This window comes from Narcine bancroftii, chromosome 1 (genome assembly GCF_036971445.1).
Source record: "Narcine bancroftii isolate sNarBan1 chromosome 1, sNarBan1.hap1, whole genome shotgun sequence".
NCBI classification, from domain to species: Eukaryota; Metazoa; Chordata; class Chondrichthyes; order Torpediniformes; family Narcinidae; genus Narcine; species Narcine bancroftii.
In genome coordinates this window covers 256,230,256-256,247,088 of record NC_091469.1, presented here as the reverse complement: position 1 = coordinate 256,247,088, position 16,833 = coordinate 256,230,256, and the positions used below count along the sequence as shown (strand labels likewise).

Genomic DNA, 16,833 nt, shown 5'->3' with positions numbered 1-16,833 from the left:
AAAACCATATAACCATATAACAATTTACAGTATGGAAACAGGCCATAATTGGTCCTTCTAGTCCGCACCGATTTACGTGAAACTCCACTAGTTCCACCTACCCACTCCCTGCCCATAACCCTCCAATCCCCTCACATCCATGTACTCATTTAACCTCCTCTTAAATGACAGAATTAACCCTGCCACAACTACCTCTTCTGGAAGATCATTCCACTCAGCCACCACTCTGAGTGAAGAAGCATCCTCTTATATTACTCCTAAAGTTTTTCCCCCTAACCTTTAACTGATGACCAATCTCCCCAACCCTATTGTAGATCATAAAGAGTCTATTCACATCTACTCTATCTATTCCCTTCATAATTTTAAATACCTCTATCAAATCCCCTCTCAATCTTCTACACTCCAATGAATAAAGTCCCAGTCTACTCAATCTTTCTCCGTATTCAAGATACTGCAATCCAGGCAACATTTATATAAACCTTCTTTGCACACTCTCTACCTTATTTATATCCTTCCTATAATTTGGAGACCAGAACTGCACACAATACTCCAAACTTGGCCTCACCAGTACCTTAAATAGTCTCAACATCACCTCCTAGCTCCTATATTCTATGCTATGATTTATAAAGGCCAGCATACCAAAAGCCTTCTTCACCCCCCTATCCAAATTGGAATCCACCTTCAAGGAACACTGAACCATTGATTCCAAGATTCCTCTGTTCCTCTGCTTTCCTCAATGCCCTCCCCTTCACTGCATACGTCCTATTTTGGTCATTCTTCCCAAAATGAAGCACCTCACACTTATCTAAATTAAACTCCATCTGCCACCTTTCAGCCCACTTCTCCAAACAATCCAAATCCACCTGCAGTCCACAAAAACCCTCCTCACTATCCACAACTCCCCCTATTTTTGTATTGTCCGCCTATTTACTCACCCAATTTACCACCCCGACATCCAAATCATTAATATAAATGACGAATAACAAAGGACCAACACCAATCCCTGAGGCACACCCCTCGTCATCGGCCTGCATCCTGACAAACAGTTGTCCACCATGACTCTCTGGTGCCTATCTTCCAGCCACCGTGGAACCCACCTGACTATCTCCACTTTAATCCCTAGAGACTGAACCTTCCTCACTAACCTTTCATGCGGAACCTTATCGAAAGCCTTACTAAAATCCAAATAGACCACAATGCTTTTTTAAAAAAAAGATCTCTAACTATACGGTACATTAAATTCTTAGAACTAAACTATATTTTGCCCTCAGCAATGTGCAACATTGAAAAGATCCTCAAAACAAGACCAAAAGTTAAACTGTGTATTAGTGTGATACGTTTTAAATAGGCATGCACCAAAGTCAAAGGATTTCTTGCCCTCAATGGAAATCAAGTCCTGGGAACAGCCAAGTTGCTGCTGTTGCAATTTCATTGTTCAGTTCAACATTCAGATCAGTATTAAGGAAGATTAAATCATCTGAATAAGCCGAGGATGAGCTTCCAGGATTTTCTGTGGACAAGTAATAAATGTATACCATATATTTTGGTGTATAAGTAGAGTCACAAAATTCCCCCCCCCCCAAATTTTTATTTTTTTTTAAAGGGGGTTGACTTGTACGGTACTTCCACCCTCCCCCTATCCACATTTCGATTGAGACTGTGAGAGTTTAGTCATCAGTATTAGAACCACAGAACATTACATCGTTGAAAACAGGACCTTCGGCCCTACTAGTTTGTGCCTATTATTCTGCCCAGTCCCCATGACCTGCACCCAGTCCATATCCCTCCATACACCTCCCATCTTTGTAACTGCCAAAATTTTCCTTAAATGTTGAAACTAAGCCCACATTCACCTCTTCAGCTGGCACTTGCTTCTTCACTATTCTGCATGAAGAAATTCCCCTTATGTCCCCCCCGCCCCCAACTTCCCCCTTTCACTCGTAACCCATGTCCTCTCATTTGTATCTCATCTAACCTCAATGGAAACAGCCTACCTGAATTGACTCTATCTATACCCATCACAATTTTGTATACCTCAATCAAATCTCCCCACATTCGAATAAAGTTCTAACTTGTTTAATCTTTCCCTGTAACTCAGTTTCTCAAGACCTGGCAACATCCTGGTAAAAGTCTCCTCTGCCTTCTCAATTTTATTGATACTTTTTCTACAGTCTAGTGATTACAACTACATACAATTCTCCAAATGTGGCCTCACCAATGTCTTGTACAACTTCACCATAACATCCAAAGTCTGATATTCAATACTTTGATGTTCAGATCACTCTGCAAGCTTTGTGACATCTGCAGACTTGCTGATCCATTTTACCACATTATCATCCAGATCACTAATATTAGATAAACAACAATGGACCCAGCCCCTATCTTTGAGCACACCACTAATTACAGGCCTCCAAAGAGGAAATCATCCAGTACCACTTCCAGGAAATCTGTGTTTATTAACTGTTGTGTGTGAAGGAGGCTTGGCCACCCTGTCTATTGCTGATGGTCATATGGCCTCTCTGTCTGAATCTCATTGGAAGTCACATCACCTGTCAGTACATGGTGTATTTTTTTTGTTTCACTCAAAGTTATAAATAAAGTTACGGTTTGCAGGTGGAGTGTCAGTTAAGATTAGGCTCAGACCACTGGTCAGTGCACACCTTGCCACTGGCTGGTTCAAATCACCTAGCCTCCTTATTGCCTGGAGCCCTATATTTAGCACCAGCACTGAGGACTTTAGCACTCTCTGCCTTGTGGTGATAGTACCGGACACCCCTCCATGCCAGGTCGCTTGGGAGGGTCGTGGGTAAGGTGCACACTGTACTGAAGCTGAGCCGTGGTATTGCTATAACTCAATACCGGCAGTAGAGCCGCCGCTCTCAACTGATCAGGGGCCGAGGGCACGCATGTAACCTTACAGGTTCAATGGTACCAGGTCCATTTCTCAATTGATCATGGATCTGAGAATGTGCATATACCCGTGGGTACAGTGGTACCAGATCCACTTCCTCTTATTCAGGGGTCCGGGAGGGCATGTATAACCCCTGCTTATAGTGGGAGAATGTCTGCATCACCTGTGTGAATTAATAATTGTGTGCTGTTTAGCGCTCTTTCCTGTTTGTTTTCCCATTACGATCTCTTCCCACGTTCCCTTACAAATTGTCTCTTATTAATTGTTGTGTTAATAAAATTACATTTGATAGTAAACTCATGTCCAGACTCATCTCTCTTTGAACCCTGACACTTTCATAACAAAACACTTCTTCACCATGAATTGAACCTTCCAACTAACCTCCCACATGTGGCCTTGTCGAAGGCTTTACTAAAGTCCATGGAGGCAACATCCACAGCGTTTCCTCATCAACTTTTCATGTAACATTCTCAAAAAAATTTGAAACTCAACCTACCACACACAAAGCCATGTTTTTTTTTAAAATTTTTAAATTTTTCACACTATGAACCACACTGACATTTCCCTCTTGAATATACACAGTGTCATTTTCTCCCCTTTTCCCCCCCTCCCTTCCCTCCCTCCTTCACACACAAAGCCATGTTGACTATCCTAATCAGTCCCTGACTATTCAAATATTTGTATATCTGATCTCTGAGAACACCTTCAAATAACTTATCTATTGTTGATGCCAGACTCACAAGCCTATGATTTTCTGGATTAATTTTAGAACTTTTTTTTTAAAAAAAGGAACAATATGAGCTACGCTTCAATCCTCCAGCACCTCCCCTCTGGCTAAGGACATTTTAAATACATCTGCCAGGGCTCCTGCAATTTCTGCATTAGCTTCCCTCAAGATCCGAGGGAATACCTTGTCAGGCCCTGGGGATTTATTCACCTTAAGACAGCAAGTAGCTCCTTTTCTTTAACCTGTATAGGTACCATGAGCTCACTGTTTGTTTGCCTCACTTCCCTAGATTTTGTGCCAGTATCCTGAGTAAAAAATGAAGGTTCCTTATGCCTGTTAACTTTGTTTTTAATCTTTATAGGAACATTCAAACTCTGTTCTCTCAGAATTTCACCTTTGAAGGCCTTCCATGTACCAAGCACATCCTTGCCAGAAAACAATCTAGCCTAATCCATGCTTTCTAGATATTTGCTCATTTCCTCAAAATTGGCCTTGCTCCAATTTAGAATCTCAACCCAATCTTTATCCATAATATTCCTGAAATTTATTTTGCAAATTATTAAATGTAAATGGATCGGATAGATCCTGTATTTTGTAGCTAACACACAGGACTAACAGAATGCTTTTCAGAGCAAAAATGCCCCAAATACTTCACAGAAGCACATACAAACAAAAGCAAAACTGAGCCAAACAAGAGTCCTGGTCTGATGGCGAAAACAATACACACCTTGCAGCTTTTTAATTTCCAGATAAAAGCTAGTTTAATATTTGTAGTGAATAAACTTGGCTATAAAGGCATAACCAGTTCAGCTGCATATATGTTCAACATTGCATCAGGCTTTTTACACAATCTGGATTGCTTAGCTGAACACATCTATCCTATTCACATATATCGATGTATTCTTTCCATAGGGTACTATCATCTTATACAGCATCCATGACAAGAGTTGGATAATAAAAGCCTGCATTACCCAGAACCTCAGATTTTTTTTTATATAAATGTGGACAGTTGCACAGCAATTTTTATAATAGTCTAATACCCACTCACCTGTTCTCTTATAAGTTCCATGTTGCAGTATTGACAGGTGATGTTGGCCAATGGACAACTCTGATCGTGATCCTGATTAAAGAATGGAAATTAGATTTAGCAAAAAGAGCAACTTTACAAAATAAAAGCCTGAAAATCTGGAAGCCTGAAATCCAGACCACCCAACTACCCAGACTTCTTGAAAACTTTTGGCTTTTACATGCTGCATAAATGCCACAGATGCAGAGCGGTAGCAAGCAACCACGCCAAAGTTCAAAAATATAAGAAAAACTTTACTTTTTGGGGTTTTTTTTGTACTTTATATCAAAAAAATGATTTTTTAAGAAACTATCAAAATTTACCTGTTTGTTCTCCTTAAATTTGTATTTTAAAAGTACTGCCCGAAAATCCAGAAATCCAAACCAACCCAATCGCCAAGCAGTCCAGATTTTAGGACGTTTACTGTACATCAGAAGATGAAAAGTGATCCAATTGCCCAGGAAGACAATCCTGCCTCTACTAAGAAAAATCCAAAGTGATTGAATGGGAATGGTCTCATCCTTAGAAACTCTGTACAACAGAGATTCAGGAAGAAATGTTCAAACCAATGAAATCCTATGCACTCCTCTGCATTGTAACCCAATGATCGGATGGGGTGTATTTTCATGTTTTCCCATTTTAAAAACTGGATAAAATTAATCAACTTAAAGGAACTGAAATACTGGAATCTGAAACAAGAAGAAATTTTCTGTAACAACTAAAAAGCTTGACTTTCACTTCTGGTTCTGAACATAATTGGAGATCCCCAAGTGGGTGACAGTTGATGTGTCAGGTATATGGTCCTTTTGGGACAGAGCTTGCTCCTTCCACAATTTGCACACAACCCTTGCGTGTTTCCATCGCGAACTAAACAGGTCCTCGTTTTAAGAAAACAATCTAAGTTAGGATGTTGCATTTTTACATGGTGCCTTTGACAACTAACACAAATTCAGATTTATTTGAGAAATGCATTCAAAAAATGCTGAAATCTGTGGAAAGGTACAGTATTTTGTAAATAGAGAGAAACTTTTGAAAGAGATGGAGTGGAGAAAAGAGAAGTGGGTGAGAAAAGTCTGTTCTCTAATATTTCTCTTTTTCATATCTTGTGTTGGGGGGGGGGGGGGGGGGAGAGGCAGCAACCTGCACCCAGACTGAAAATGAGCACCCAAGCAAAAGGAACTTCTAATCTTCCACAAATCCAAATTAACCAGTATCTCCAAAATGGACAAGGTTGTTTCTATAATCATAGAAAATCCTTTCATCTCCCTTAACTTCACTAATAAAAAAAATCTCTGTTGCTCAAATGCACTCTTCCCTCTACCTGAAAAAAGATCCCGACTGCCAAATACTGTTCCTAGTCACTCAGTGGCAACAGTCTTATTTTCATCCAGCTCAGATTGCAGGCTAATTTCCCGATTTTACTGACATGGCTTCTGGTGCATGAGGGAGTGTCTCCAGAATATTTCAGACAATATGTATCCCTCAACCAACAGTACAAAAACAGAAAATCATTGTCATTTTGATATTTATGAGTTGTGCACGAATTTGGTTGGTAAATTTCAATAGTGACAAGTCTCAAGTTACACTTCATGGATGCACATCATCTCAGGATCTAGAGGATGAAAAGAAATCTTACATGTATGCAAAGTGGGTTCTATTTCTTAAGAACCAATGCTGCTAATAACGGAGAGCTGCAGATCAACTCTAACATCTCACTGTACAGCCAAGTATCATCTGTGGGTTCTACATGCTGAACTCTGCAGATCCAGCACTAAATGGATGGTGTGAGAGGGCAAGATGCTACTTCTATGCTCCTTTAAGAGCAGGAAACTGGCAGAGGACTGGAATAAACTCATTTAAGGCACTATATGAAAAATAATCACAACTCATACATTCAATGCGTCACAGTACAGTAGGCCAACTCATCCTGTACCAACTCAAGATCAAGCAATTCAGATACCCTCATATCAACCTGATAACTCGGATAATTACCTGGCTCCCCTTCAAGTACTGTACCACAATTGAATCTCCCTCCACTGCTCCTCCTGGCTTCAACCAATTGTTTTACATAAACAACTTTCCTCAAGCCACTTTTGAATCTTGGGCCAATCACCTTCATTGCCCATCTACCAATCCAAACAATTTATCTTCATCCACACTGTCCAAGACCTCCACATTTTTTATTAAATACTTCTAAGTTCCCCTGAGAATGGCATATATTCCAAGGAAAATGCAACTTTTCCAGTCTAATCAGACAAGTACCTCAGCCTGAGAGCCCAAGAATGATATACATAAATCCTGAAATTTCCAAGTTTTCTGAAGAATTCTGGTTTGCAAAAGATGTCTTCCACAGATCCCTTCAGCCAGGTGGCATATATTCCACAGCAATGATGAAAGAGGAAATAAAATAGACAAATTATTTTCAGAAAGGGAAGCAATACCATAATATTTTAAGGAATATATAGAACAAGAAGTTCACACGCTACATTAGCTTCAAGAAATGATGAGGGCTTTAGAAAGAGAAATCCTGCCTTTTTCTCCTCATAGGGCATCAACATGGAACAATTTTCACAAGCAACAGGCCTCTTGGGACAGTCCAAATCCATGTGTTCTGGCAGCTCCTTTCGCTGGAGCAGAGATTCACATTGTGGGCAGTTGACAAGGGCGTACTCACACAGCTCTTGGTGATCCTGCAATACACAGGGTGCAAAGTGTCAATGGCAAATCTTGCTGGCAAAAAAGCAGAATTAAATTAGTCACACTTTCCCAGGTTTTGTTCAACACCTCAAGAATCAGAATCTCAGGGATGAATGTGACACAATGCATGTTCTCTTACAATAAATCTGAACTCTTGACTTTGAACCTTCAAAATTAGCACACCTCAGTCATTCTCCTCAACCTCCACCATCCATCCTAGCTCTCTCTTTTTACTTTGGTTCACCATTGCACACATCCTCTCCAACCTGATCTCATCCAGTCCCAGGGTCTCGCTATGGAAGCAGTGAGGGAGATCTTGGGAGGAAATTAGTATTACCTTTAATACTGAGCATTTGTTTAGATGGAGCACATGGACAGTTAAGTGACCAAGTTTATGTGTCCCCACCATGCTTTGTGCTTCTGTTAACCAGCTCCAGATTTAACTGACAGGCTAAGATAGAGTGAATACAAAAGGACTATTTCCCTTTGTTATTCAGTGAGCAGTGGGGGTAAATTTAAAGAAATTGATAAAAGGTTGCTACAGTTTTCAAAAAAAAAAAATCACACTCTAGATTAAAATAAATTCCTCAACTGTTTTCTAATTCTTCTGCAAATAAATTAAAATTACTATCTTCTGGTTATCGATCTTTCAGATAATGGAAAAAACATACAGCTTGTATATCCTCTGAATCTTATCTACCTCAATTAAATTATCCTTTCAAGAGCCTGTGTTCCAAGTACCAAGCTTTCCTTGTGGCTAAATGTAGATAGTTCCAAAGTCTTTTTGGACCCTTCTCCAAGTTAGTCTTCATACAATTTAATGAGAACTAAATGCAATATTCTATTTGTGGACTATACCATGTTTTATCCAATTCTAGGATAACCTCCTTGCCTTTACATTCTGTGCTATTGTCAATAAAATTATAGACTACATTTTAAACTGTTCTAACTCCAACTTTACACCTGAACTACCTACCTATTGTGCTTACATCAGTCATCACAGAAATGGTATTCCTCCGTCTATTGGTCTATACTTCTCAATATTCTACTATGTATTGTGCATTTCCTGGTCTACTTGCACTAGTATACCCATCAGTCTAAACCAAGCCCCTGTCACAAAATAAGAGCAGGTCTTTTAATGTGCCATCCAACATATCCTCTAGCCTCTTGGATTTTTAATATATTAATACATTTTTTATAACTGACTATCTTAGTTAATAAGCATGTTGCTGAAATATGTAATTACAGCGGTCATATTGATTATGCATTTGTCAAAAATAATTTGTACATATTTTATCCTGTCTTTTTCTAATATTGCTGGGGTGAGGGTGCATAATAATGTGATGCCTTTTTGTTGATCTTTAATTCAATCTAAGTGCTTTCACTGAGGCTACTTACTTTAACCAACATTGGCATGCATTTCTTTATAGTCTTCACTGAAAATTCTGTTGTCAAGAACACTGAACTACCATTGCTTTTCTCCCATCAACTTTGTTTCAATAATAGCCAAATTATATGTCATCTGGAAAACCCTGATGGGGCAAGTTTCATCAGCGAGACCTTGCGGTGACTAATGGTGGTACCTCAGTTGTGGAAATCCTGGAACAACATCTCTCTGCAAACCCTACAAGAACCTTCCTGAATGGTAAACATTTACCTTTCGAGCACCAAAGCCTGGTAAACTTCATACATGTTAAATTCTGTACACAGTATAAGAGTTTCCTCCATCCAGAGAACTTGGAAGGAGAAGTGAGATTGAACTGTGAACCTAAGAACTTTTCTTAAATTTGCACACACACTACATACACATACGCTTAAAATTAGAAGGGGGTTAATTTGGGTTCGTTAAGTTAATAGAGATAAGTTAAAGTTTGATTCTGTTTTCATGTTTAAAGACAATTAAAAACAACTTTTGTTTTAAAAATTACTTGTCTTGGTGAATGTCTATTGCTGCTGGGTTTTGGGGTCCTTTGGGCTCATAACATTCAGTTCCCTAAAACCTGCTAAATCTCTTCCCTGAGTGAAACATGAAAATCTGCAGACTTTTCCTTGAAGGGCTCATGCCTAAAATGTATTACCTCATATAAATGTTGAAAAGTCTGGCTAAGTTCCTCCAGCATTTTGGTGTGTTTTTACTACAGATCTCTTCCCTCTATCCATCTCAATTCTGCTGATTCAGACCATGACCTTGGTCTGTTCACCACCCACCCATTTATTGCACTGCATGACTGCTCAGTTTCATCCTGACACTTGCATCAGGGAGGCAATGTTCTGTGGTAGAATTAGACCTCTATCTGCAACAAAAAAAAAATCACATTCATGCCTGCCCCTCCCAACAATTAATTTGCTGACCTCCCTCCCTCTTCTCATCCAGGTGCCCTGGATTTTAGTCTGCTGATAACCCCCCACCCCCGCCCCCAAATTGGAGCACCTAACCTCACCAGCTCTGAATATCAGTTAGAGGGGATGATCTAATTTGGAAACTCCTTTACTCTCTCCCTGTTCGTTTGTCTGCTATCATCTAGTGCCCAGTCTCCCAATCTTAAACTGAAGGGTGAACACCTCTTAAAATGTTATCCACATAGCTCTCAGGATTGCAGATGCACTATGGTTGTTGCAGTTTCAAAAATCGGATAGAATCAGAGTTCGAGATGGTCAACTTGATGGTGCTCTTTGCACACTCTTATCCAGGTCTTGCAAAATAACCTTGAGTTGAAAGTCCTCTGTCATTCCTTTATTTACAAGATCAGTCCATTATCAGTTGTTTGGAATAAATTATTAATGAAGAAATGGCAGCATATTTGGAAAATGAGTTTCGAATCAGAAATGCACAGAAATCAAATGCCCAAGATATGAACAAAAGTGAATCTTGAGAGCACCTTTCTTTCCAACATGGAGGTATTTACTCTTCCACCCAACACATTTTTTTTTAAAATAACAGCCAAACTTCCAATACATGGCATAAAATAAAGGGTCATACTACTCACAGTTCGCTCACTAAACCTCAGGACTACATCCCTTATTCTTGCCTTCCCATCCATTTTTAAAAAAATTAAATCAACTACGTTTTGATGACTGTACCTTTGTTTCCTTCCTCCCAAATCATTAGTTTTGTAAGCAGGTGCAAAACTGCTGTCTGTGACACCCCACTGCTATCCGTGGCATCCCTCCTGAAAATGAGCCTTTATGCCTACTCGCTACTTCCTACATGATACCAGACAGGTTCACCACAGGCTCTGACCTCCACCCATTGCAGACATCTAAGCGAGGCACTGCCTCAAGAAGGCAGTCAACACTGTGGTCACAGCCCCTTCTTACTGCTACGTTAAAAATCAGCTCCTTTTGTTGCAAGAACAATTTCCAATAGCTATCAGAATCTTAAACTTCCCCTTGGTACACTAATCATCGATTATCTGCACTTATTTTGCACTAGGGTTACTGAGAATGGTTATTTCACGTATCTATTGTTTCTTTTAATTTAATTCAGTTAGGTTGAATTATAGCTTTTCTTTACAATCATCTGACTGGCTTCAGCAAGCAAGAATTTCATGCACATGTAGCATGTGTATGACAGTAAACTCATTATTATCCATGCCAATATATTACCTGCAACATCACTGGCTCTTGACAACCCCTTGTGACTTCCTCAAATATCTCTAATAAATTTGTCTGACACGATTTCATCTTCATGAAGCCTGGGTCTGCTGTTATTTTTTTAATTTATAATTAATTCAAAACAACTGAGAATAAATGGACAAATGGTATCTAGTTTGCCTTCCTTTTTGAATATGTTGTTGCATTAGTAATCCTCTGGTATTTCTCCAAAACCTAATGTTTTTTAAAGGTTACAACTGCTATGTCACTAGCCTTGGTTTCAGAACCCGAAGATGCAAGCCATCTCAGCCAGAGGACCCATCATCCTTTAGACCCATTGATTTGCCCAATACTATTTTTCTGGCAGTGGAAATAATATTTCAATCCACTCCAATATTATTTAGTTTTAATGGCATTTTCATAGTAAAGACCAATTCAAAAAAACAGTAAAACCCCTGGTATCCAGCACATATGGGGATGAATTTTCCAGTTGCTTGAGATTGTGTGTTGTCTGGATTGGAGAATTAGAATTAACAAGTGAGGCGGGCAAATTTTAAACTTGTATTTTTTAACCTATTTATTCTCTAGTTGCTTGAGGGTGCCAGTTGTTTTAAATCTGGATAACATGGGTTTTATTGTATATTAACTCCATTGCTTTTTCCTAATTCTCAACAACTATTCCCAGCCTTATTCTCTTAAGAATCGATATTCACTTGAACCTCATTTTTCATATTTTGAAGGAAACGCTGTTTTTAACAATCCTCACCAGTTGCCTATTCTCTTTTCTGTCCCTTGCTAGATTCTGAATTTATCTCAGATTTGGTATCTATACCTAACTTTTACCTCCTTATGTGGTCCTTTTCTTTCAACTTAATACTCTCCTTAAGTTCCTTGGTTAACCATGATTCATCTCATTTACAGTCCTTTTTTTAAATACAGGAATCAACCTGTGAAACTTTAATTACCTCCATGAATGTCTGCCACTGTTTGCTTACCATCTTTCCTGATAGTTCATTAACTCTACCCTCTTGCTAAGTCCACCATCATTCTATAATTATTACAATTTTTTTTGACCCAAGGCCAATTAAACATGCTATCCTGCCATGATCACAACTTCCTGGGGATTATTCACTAATGTTACATTACCCACAACCAGTTATCTCCATAAAATATTTCTCTATGCAACTATCCCATAAGTGTTATGAACTTGTTCTCATGGCTATCATATCCAAGGCAATTAACTTTCATGAAGATTGGGTTACGGTTTCCATTTATGATTGTACTGTTTTTTTTTTTAAAATGCTCCCATTACATACTGATTTTTATTTTTATCTAATGTGGCTACTTGTTTGGGGTCCATGCACTATACAAACTTTCTCAACTGTTGTCAACCTAATGTGGCCCCCTTGGGACTCTGCTCAAAGGGTCCCCTTCCCTGTGAAGCAGTCTGGTTTAGTTGGTTTCTTCCATACTTCTGTTCTACCGACTACATGAAAAAAATATACTTTATGATTTCAGTCCATTGACCCCCATCCCTCCTTAAAGGTGTTGTGGCCCCAACTGAGAATGGTTCCACTATACTTCCAGTGTATTCTTTCCTTAGTTACATTTTTCCTCCACTCAAAAGGACCCTACTCTTCTGTCTCTCCAAAACTAAACTATGTCTAAATATTAAGTTAACACACTGAAATGCTGGAGGAGCTCAGCCAGTCTATTCAACATCTACAGGACAGACAAAGATATATTACCAATGTTTCAGGCCTGAACCCTTCTTCGGGGAGGTGGGGGGAGGGGGGGGGGGGGGAGGAAAGAGAGAGAGAAAAAAAAAATCAGAAAAGGGAGAAGCAGGATATATCAGAAAGTCAAAGAATCCAGACCAACAAAAGGTATTAATTGGATATGATAAGGGACGAGGTGAGAATTTATCATGTCCATGCAAAAGGAGTCAGGAAAAGGTGAGACAATGGGAGAAGGAGATGGGGTTTTAACAAAAACCAGAGGTCGATATTGATGCCATCCGGTTGGAAGGTGTTGTTCCTCAAATTTACGAAGCCTCACCTTCATCTCCCTTCACCCGAACCTTGACGAGTTCCGCGCATGTCATGACAATGAACGCTTTTTCTGCCAATGCTTACTTCCACAACCATGATTCTCCACCACCAACCCCCCCCAACAATTGATCCCTTCTCTCACTTTAAACCATCTTCCTCCTCTTGGTCACCTCATTCCTGTCTTCTATCTGCTCTGGACCTTTATATTTTCAACTGTATCAACTTCACTACTCCCGTCATTCATTCCAATCTCACCCCCTTGGAATGCATGGCCCCCCACACTCTCCGCACCAATCCAAACCTAACCATCAAACCTCCAGACAAGGATGGTGCTGCTGTGGTCTGGTGCACTGACCTCTATCTGGCTGAAGCCAGACAACTCCTCTTACCGCTCCCACAGGACCCCACCAAAACTCATCAAATCACTGTATCATGTACCATCTTTGAACTCCTCACTTCCGGTGACCTGTCTAGCATGGCCTCCAACCTTATTGCTTTTTAACCCTGTACTGCCCGTTTCTACCACCTACTCAAGATTCACAAACCCAACTGTCCTGATAGACCCATCATGCTCCCATCCCACCAAATTGGTCTCTTACCTTAACTCTGTTTTGTCCCCCCGGTCCAGTCCCTCCCCACCTACATCCACGACACTTCACATGCCCTCCATCACTTCAGCAACTTCCAGTTCCCTGAACTCAATTGCCTCATATTTACCATTGACATCCAGTCCATATACACCTCCACTCCCTATATTGAAGGCCTCAAACCCCTTCATTTCTTTCTGGATAATAGAACCAACTAGTTCCCATCCACCTCCACCCTCCTCCGGCAGAATTTGTTCTCACCCTCAATAATTTCTCCATTGACTCATTCCACTTTCTCCAGGTTAAAGGGGTAGCCATGGGTCCCAGCTATGCCTGTCTTTTTGTTGACTACATGGAAAAATCCATGCTACAATCCTACATAGGCAAGACCCTTCAACTCTTCCTCTGCTTCATTAATGACTACTTTTGCGCTGCCTTATGTACCCTTGATGAGCTCGTTGACTTTATCCACTTTGCTGCCATCTTCCACCTCAACCTCAAATTCACCTGGCCCATCTCTAGCAACACTCTCCCTTTCCTTGATCTCTGTCTCCATCTCAGGATAGACTCTCAACAGATAACTTCAATAAACCCACTAACTCCCACAGCTACCTTGACTATACCTCTTCCCACCTTGTTTCCTGCAAGAATTCCATTCCATTCTCTCAATTCCTCCATCTCATCTGCTCTCAGGATGAGGGCCTCCATGCCAGATCATCAGAGAAGTCCTCCTTCTTCAAATAACATGGCTTTCCCTCTACCACCATCAATTTGGCATTCACCCACATATCCTCCATTACCCACACATCTGCCCTGGCCCCCTCTGCCCCCACATGCAACAAGGACAAGATTTCTCTTGTTCTCACCTACCACCCCACTAGTCCTCACATCCTCCTCACCATTTCCGCCACCTTCTATGCGATCCCACCACTAGACACGTATTCCCCTCTCTGCCTTCCGCAAGGACTGTTCTCTCAGTGACTTCCTTGTCCATTTCTCCCTCCCCACCAATCATCCCCTTCTGACTGCAGGAGATGCTCCACTTGCACTCACACATCAGGGCCCCAGACAATTAATATCAACTTCTCTGGCTTTCTTCCCCCTGCCCCCACCCCTGTCATCTCTCCTTTCCCTGTCTCCTTTCACAGACATGATTAATCCTCACCTAGTCCCTTATCATATCTGTTATTGGTCTGAATTCCTCCCCCATTATTTAAGTTCTGAGACTTTTTGATATATCCTGCATCTGCCTATTTTGACTTTTCCTTCAAGGGCTCAGACCCAAAAAGTCGGCAATATATCTTTGTCTCCTATAGATGCTGAAAAGCCTGGCTGTGTTCTGCCAGTATTTTGATGTGTTTACTACAATCACAGTATATGTAGACTATCTTGTTTCACTAAATATTAAATTAACAGCTTTGATCCCCCTTGCAACCATGTCTCTATATTGGTGACCTGCTGACACCCATTTACACTTATTAGTATTGTCAATTCATCCACCTATTATGAATGCTTTGTACAAAATGATAGAAAGCCTTCAAGTTCACCTCTGCCTATTTGCATTACCTTATCTTATTTTTGTATACTGGTCCCATTTGTCTATCCCTAATTTCCCTGCCTTCTGCTTTTGCATTCTATTCTCTTTACTGTTCTTGTTCTTCACTCTCTAGTCATCCTGGAAACATAGACTCAGAAACAAGCCCTTCAGCCCATCTAGTCTGTGCCAAACTATTATCCTTCCTTATCCCAATGACCTGCATCCAGAACACAGCCCACCACACCCCTCCTATCCAAACATCTATCCAAATTTTTGTTATATGTCAAAATATAGCCCACATTTATTGCTTTAGCTGGTAGTATGTCCACACTCTTAGCATGAAGAAGTTCCCTATCAGGTTCCCTTTAAACATTTCATCTTTCCCTCTTAACTCTAGTTCTTTCTCACTTAACCTCAGTGGAAAAGGCCTGCTTACATTTACTCTATCTATACCCCTCATAATTTTGTATACCTCTATCAAATTAACCCTCATTCTTCTATGCTTCAGGGAATAAAGTCCTTAACCTTGCCCTGTATCTTTGATCCTCAAGTCCTGCTTAGATTCCTGTCCCCGTGCCATTTTCAACTAGCTAGTGAATACAAGTGCAATAGCACTGGTTCCAGACAAGTAAGGATGTAGCTGTCTTGCTTTGATGCCTTCCTCAGAACCAATTCCAATGTTTCATGAATTTAAATCTCTCCCTTTTGCAGTTAGATCTATTCTTCTCTTCCTCCACAATAGCATTGGGAATAACTTTGAGATTATTTCCTTTATAAGAGGAAGAAAGGTAGATGCTGTGATGGTAATTAGTGTATAGCCATACCTCGACTTATACCTGATCGAGTAATGTACCATCGCAGATACGTCTGACATCACCTTAATAAAAATTGTAAAATTTACGCCGGGATTGACGTTGACAGGTGTTAGCTTATGTTGTCACGCATCATACATTTGACACGTGGGCTCAAAAGCCAAAACAAAGCAATTGTGCTGCTAGTCATATAATAGTACACCATATCCACCTAAACTATAGTACAGTATATATGTGTAATATGTGTATGTTCAATATAGAGGCTTAGGTAAATATGCAAGTGTATCATGGAATCTTGTGTTGTAAAGTATATTCCACCTTATAATGATTGACTTACACCCAAATCAATTTGCTTCCCCACTTCGAGAATGTAACCTGGATGCAAGTCGATGCATGGCTGTGTTAATAATTTGAGGACTGGATACAGCTATTAGCAACAAAACTAGTCTAATATAATGGACATTTATTTTGCTCCTATAATGTGCTGCCCAATAAGACGAGTATATTTTGGAAAAAAAAGGATAAATTTATAAATGACAATTTTCACGTCCAATGAATAATAAAATGCTTTCTTGAAACCAACCTCCAAATGTCGCAGTTCCATTTTCTGGTAACAACCTTTGTTAGGGCATTTGACTGTCAGAGAAAGAATTTCCCGCTTTGCAAAATTATCTGGGAAAAGTTGGGCTTCCAATAACATCTCATTGTCCACTGGACACTTGTGCCCAGCATCCCTGTGGGAGGTTTCAAATAGAAAATGGTTAGAATCAACATTTCACCCCCATTCCCAATCACTTCCCACATCCCAACTGCTTCCTAGTTTCACTCATTACTTGTGAATTACAGCTGAA

General features: G+C 40.1%; 1 protein-coding gene across 4 annotated transcripts in view; it reads right to left on the bottom strand.

Moving 5' to 3' along the window:
• traf6 (TNF receptor-associated factor 6) overlaps positions 1-16,833 on the bottom strand; it is a 38,782-nt gene that overhangs the window by 7,322 nt on the left and 14,627 nt on the right. For all 4 annotated transcript variants that reach the window (XM_069896035.1, XM_069896041.1, XM_069896044.1 and 1 more), the window contains 3 exons: positions 16,566-16,716; positions 7,236-7,394; positions 4,687-4,758 (listed from right to left, as the gene is read on the bottom strand). In XM_069896035.1, coding sequence (XP_069752136.1) covers positions 4,687-4,758; positions 7,236-7,394; positions 16,566-16,716 — 382 coding nt within the window. The remainder of the gene's footprint in view (positions 1-4,686; positions 4,759-7,235; positions 7,395-16,565; positions 16,717-16,833) is intronic.